The sequence below is a fragment of the Salvia splendens genome, chromosome 2, assembly GCF_004379255.2.
Source record: "Salvia splendens isolate huo1 chromosome 2, SspV2, whole genome shotgun sequence".
Classification (NCBI taxonomy): domain Eukaryota; kingdom Viridiplantae; phylum Streptophyta; class Magnoliopsida; order Lamiales; family Lamiaceae; genus Salvia; species Salvia splendens.
In genome coordinates, this window is record NC_056033.1 from 39,784,589 (window position 1) to 39,790,065 (window position 5,477).

The following is a 5,477-nucleotide window of genomic DNA, read 5'->3' on the forward strand; positions in this document are numbered from 1 at the left end:
GGCGGTAGGTCCTCCTCCATTGATTCTAATCTTTCTTTCAAGAACATTAAATTAGTAATACTCATATATTCAATTATTCACTTTTAAAAAGATTTGTGAATTTTAAGTTTTTTTTGTTCTTTTAAAAGCGTGTCAATTCGTTCCCAATATATATTAGAATTAATTAATTGGTAATGGATTGGGGTCCCAATGCAAGTGCAAAGCAAAGATGCCCACTCTCCTAAAGCCAATTTATTTAGAATGTTGATTTGAGTAGCAAATTAAAGAAGACACAACTTTATAAATTAATTCTTATCAACACTTTTATCACACGCTTGCCTTAAAATTAAACAGTTTGATCTTCTAGTTCCTTGCCATATTGTAGCTTGCTGCAAATATTATTTAAAGTATGGGTGGGTAATTTTGAATAGGAATAAAAATAGTACTATTAATTCATTGCTAACAGATTAGCCCAGATGCTATAGGCTATATAGCCCTCTTACTTTTCAGTAGGATCCCTTTTTTATTCTATTATTAATATAGTATATATGTTGGTAAAAATATAAGTGGCTAGGGGTTCATTTCAGAGTAGACAAAATAATAAATAAAAGTTTGTCTAAATTTTCTTTTTTTTACAAGGATACACGTGAAAGGATTTACTCAAAGTTGTTTTTTAGATTATTCAAAACACTTCGTGCTAATTAAGAGAAGCGAGCTACGATGTGCAAGCGAGACAACACAACATCAAAATAACAACAAAGGGAGAAAAAACATATTTACTCAAAGTCATAGATGATGGATGTGACTCTTGGGAAGTAATGAAAGATCCTATACTTCACTCGCCCGATTGATGTTAGGTGACTTTTTGTTGTTGCCTTTGATTTCATGTTGAGCACTTGTGACTTTGTGCAACTCACATGCACCGAGATTCAAATTCTCGATTTATTAGTTGGAGGAAAGACATTTACCAACTAAGTAGGTACTTTGTTATTGTAGTTATAAAAACATTATACGGTATAATACTCACAGTCTAGTTTCAAAGATAACTTAAATCTATTAAATGATTCATTTTACCGGAAGGTTGGGGTAGTTACACATTTCACTTTGTAGAAATTTTTGTATTTATGTAAAATATTTTAAACGAGTGATTCCAACCATAAGGAGAAGTAAACTCGTCGTTCGATTGGCTATATGGACTTATTTATTTTTAAAAAATAAAAATTAATATTTTGAAGTAATCTTGAAGTTCGATTGGCTGTATGGACTTCTTTATTTTAACAAAAGACGGATAAAAAATTAATTTAGTTGGGAATCTGTTACGGACTCAATTCCCACATCGGTTGTGAGAACAACTGATGTGAGGTATATAGACTAAATGGGCTCTGTCTCCTAACAGGCTAGTCTTTTGGGATGAGTTCTCCTGTTTGGTTTGTATCAATTGGTGCTTTCATTGAGAGCCCAAACGGCTCGGAGTGGTGGTCGGGTAACGAACTCGCCGTGACCAACGAGTGCGTTTGGGACCGCTCGGAGTGGTGACCCACAGAGTGTTGGCCGGGCAAAGAATCCGCCGTGACCAACGTGGCCGTGACCAACAAGAACTCGGAGTGGTGGTCAGGCAAAGAATCAGCCGTGACCAACGTGGCTGTGACCAACGAGGACGTTGGCCCTTAAAGGAGTGTCGAATGTTATGGACTCAATTCCCACATCGGTTGTGAGAACAACTGATGTGGGGTATATAGACTAAATAGAATGAGTTCTTCTGTTTGTGTGAGGTAGTCGAATGTTATGCACTCAATTCCCATATCGGTTGTGAGAACAATTGATGTGGGGTATCAGAATCATTTGTTTGTGGGAGTGAGGTTGCGATAGGCCGCATCCCAGTTGTCAGAATTGCAATGGCATCTTCATGTTATTCTCTAAATAGAATATTTTGCCCTAAAAAAAGTCAATCTATAATCATGATTCCAAAATTCACATACACTCTATAGTATGTAAACTATAATATTTTTGGCTTAATGGAACTCCCATTTTCTCTTAGTGTTACCATTATTTTTAATTAATTGCACTGAGTTTCGAACATCAAATCATTATATCTAGCTACTAAGCGCATATATTCGACAGTTCGACAAGTGGAACATCTCGTATGATATGACACAAAATTCACATCTTGAGATTAATTATAAAATTATCTAAGTCAAGTTTGACCTAAGTTGAGGGCCCATTAAAAAGTACTACTAGGCCCAATGAGAATTGCAAGATTTTTTTAACATCGTGGAGTTGGGCTTTCATGGAGGATTTTTTTAGCACATGATGATTATATTAATATATAACACTAGTAAAATTGGAGTACTTTTTTCTGTGTTAACTAAAACTTAATTTGGACTAATTGATCTTTGCATGGTCTAAGACTGTTATGAAAATATGTACGAGTATAATATATTTAAAAATATTAACAGATGTACAAAGAAACACTAAAATGTTTCGAATACAAATATTCAAATTGAGTTTGATTATATTTTCTAGTACTATCGAATCTTAGCCGATTTAACTTCTGCATTATAATTTCATAATCGAACACATATAATTTCTAAGTTGACATATAACTCAAATATTCATTTCAATTAAAGAAATGTCACATGTTATATACTAGTAAACAGAATAACCTCTGACTCTGGTAATGTTATATAACGACGACGGTAGAGACAAAATTAAGGTCATAAAAATCACACTTTTTTATTAACCGTACAATCAAAATAAACTACACCCCTAATACAATATTTTGTTGAGAAAAAAACAAAAAAACAAACAACTACTTCCCTCCAGTTGAAAATAAATTTAAAAAAACACGATATAAACCTACGCAACATAAAATTATTATCCCTTAGCATAACTGATACACAATATTTTGTAAAATAATTCGAGATCAAATCAATTAATTGACAGCTGATTATCAGAGACATCTTCCTCCATATCCCGCGTTTCTAAACAGTGCTTGCTTTATGTCTTCTGCATCCAAAGCTGCCCTCTTCTTCATATCCTGCCAATCACATAATTACTTAATTGATTTACTTAATCTGAAATTATAAATAACTCCAACTATATTGTCATTCAAAAAATTTAATATGATGAGAAAAACAGCATAAACCAATGAAGTTTAGTCAAATTCTAGCTCATCCCGCATCTTTAAAAATCAATCGGGAAATCATAAAGTTTGAATTTCTTCAAATAAATCTAATCGCCTACATATAATATATTGTTGATATTTTTTAACCAACAACGTCGTTTTCTTTATAATAGATGACCTAGTCCAACTCACTGTTTCCCGGCGTCATATCAAATAGTACATTTCGCCGAGAAAAAGTCATTACAGATGATTGGGAACAAATCCGAGTTTCCTTGTTACTTATCAGATTGATTTTTACAATAACAAGGCTGATCGAAATTTAATCAAACTTCATAGATGTCCATCATAAAATATGGATTAAATACCTATTGACTCACTTTTCCCATCACTAATTAGTTTTAAGGAAAATTGACACTAGGGTTTGATTAATCTTCCTTGTACTTGCACGTAGCAGGTTGCTTTTATGAAAAGGATCGTAAAATTTAACTACATTTGTAATAAAAAAATAAGTGCATAAATTGAGTCGGTCAATTTCTGTCACACAACATGATAATGTGACATGATAATTTGTTTCAGTTACTTGTCGTGTAATGACTTGTTTGGGATAACATGGTATGGACCGACCTCATCAAATACATCTCATGTAACATACACTATTCACACACAAACAAGGCCACCCACATGTATATGTCCAAATTTATGCTATCTCCAATTCGAATATAATTTCCCTACGTCATATGCAAAACTAGAATTGAACCAAAAATTCATATATTTAGCTACGATTATCGCTAAATTGAACAAATATTAAACACGTCTGAATAATATTTACCTCGGAGCATGAAGCTTGCATTGCGAAATCGTTGAAGCAACTAATAACACAATGTTGAATATCAATGCCCAATGCCTCTAGAGTTGTCACTGTTGATAGCAACAATCCTGGCTTTGCAGCACAGCATATCCCTATTCTTGTCTCTGAATCCATCCTTTCCACTTCAAACTAGTACATTGCAACCACTTATTTTTAATCATTTTATTTATTCTCATAAATCAAATTAATTAATTAAGATTTTTATACCTTGGGTGTATTTCTGATCAAGATCTCCTCAGGCTTGGGGTTCTTGAATATACCCAAAAACCCCAATTCATTCCCTCCCAAATTCATTTCTTCTTGCAAATTGTTTATGCTATTAAGCATCTCCTTCATGTAATCTATTGTGTCACCAAGTATAGATGTCCTGTCCATCTTCAAACCATTTCATATATTAAAATCAAACATAAATTGGACATTCATATATAGTAGTTTAATTTATTCACCTAGACTTTGCTGTTAAAATAATAAAGTTTGGTCAAATTCTGGCTCTTTCCGCAATTTTCGAAAGTAGATAGTAAATTTTTGTGAAATTTCAAACCATTTCATACATTACATTAATTTGTACATTCATACAAATGTACTCCCTCCGTCCCGCACTACTCGCACTTATTTCCTTTTTGGGCGTCCCAAGTTACTTGCACTCTTTCTATTTTTAGTAAAAAATTTCACCTACAGCCGTCATTTTTGACTTTCCTATACACTCATTCCTTAATCTCCGAGCCGAAAAGGAAATGAGCGAGTAGCCCGGGACGGAGGGAGTACATAAAAATCATAATTTTTTTGTCAAATTTTAGTAGTGAGTTAAATGATGTCGTCTATTACCTTGCTTATCTTGGGGACGACTGATCGGAGCATGGAGAGGCGGTCGTTGAGGCGCTTGCGCCGCCTTCTCTCAGCCATGAGGTTCTTGGAGGGCTGGCCGTTGTTGAGTTTCTTCATCTTGCTCTTCCTCTCAGTCTCATGGGCAAAACCGACGTTGAAGCCGGGGAGGCCGGGCTCGGGCTTGATAGGAGGCCCGACATCCAGCCCGTTTCCGAAGTCTTCGAGGAGGAAGGAGAAGGAGTTGGAGTTGGAGTTGGAGTAGCAGTCTTCGAATTGGGGAGTGGCGGCGTAAGGGAGTGTTTGGGAGTTGAGGTTGGGGTTTGATGAATCGGAGGAGAAACCGGGAGGCGAAAGGTCGTCGCCAAACGGGGCGCTACTATAGTAGTAGTGGTGGTCGAGGATGGGGAGAGACAAGTCTTGGAAGCAAGTGTTTGTTGGGATGGAAACATCTTCGAGAATGTTCCAATTTGTGGTGAAGTCTTGATTCATGTTTGTGTTGTAGTGCTCCTCCATCTCTCTTAGGCCTAGTAACTCTTCCAACAAACCTTCTTGTTCCTTTGAGCACAACTCCATTTCTCTCTTAATCTTTTTAGTGATGTGTTGCTTTTCAAGATTTGCTTCTTCATGATGCAATATATAGGAAGGTGGGGGTGTGTTGTTGAGAGAGAGAGAGAAAGAGAG

The 5,477-nt window shown here is 35.4% G+C and overlaps 1 protein-coding gene across 1 annotated transcript; it reads right to left on the reverse strand.

Annotated features, from left to right (window-relative positions):
* Positions 1-2,687: 2,687 nt before the first annotated feature.
* On the reverse strand, positions 2,688-5,477 carry LOC121766192 (transcription factor bHLH93-like). Its single transcript, XM_042162538.1, has 4 exons — positions 4,797-5,477; positions 4,179-4,346; positions 3,933-4,100; positions 2,688-3,016 (listed from the first exon to the last, which is right to left on the reverse strand). Exons 1-4 carry the CDS (start codon positions 5,367-5,369, stop codon positions 2,930-2,932), a joined length of 996 nt encoding a protein of 331 aa, XP_042018472.1. The 5' UTR covers positions 5,370-5,477; the 3' UTR covers positions 2,688-2,929.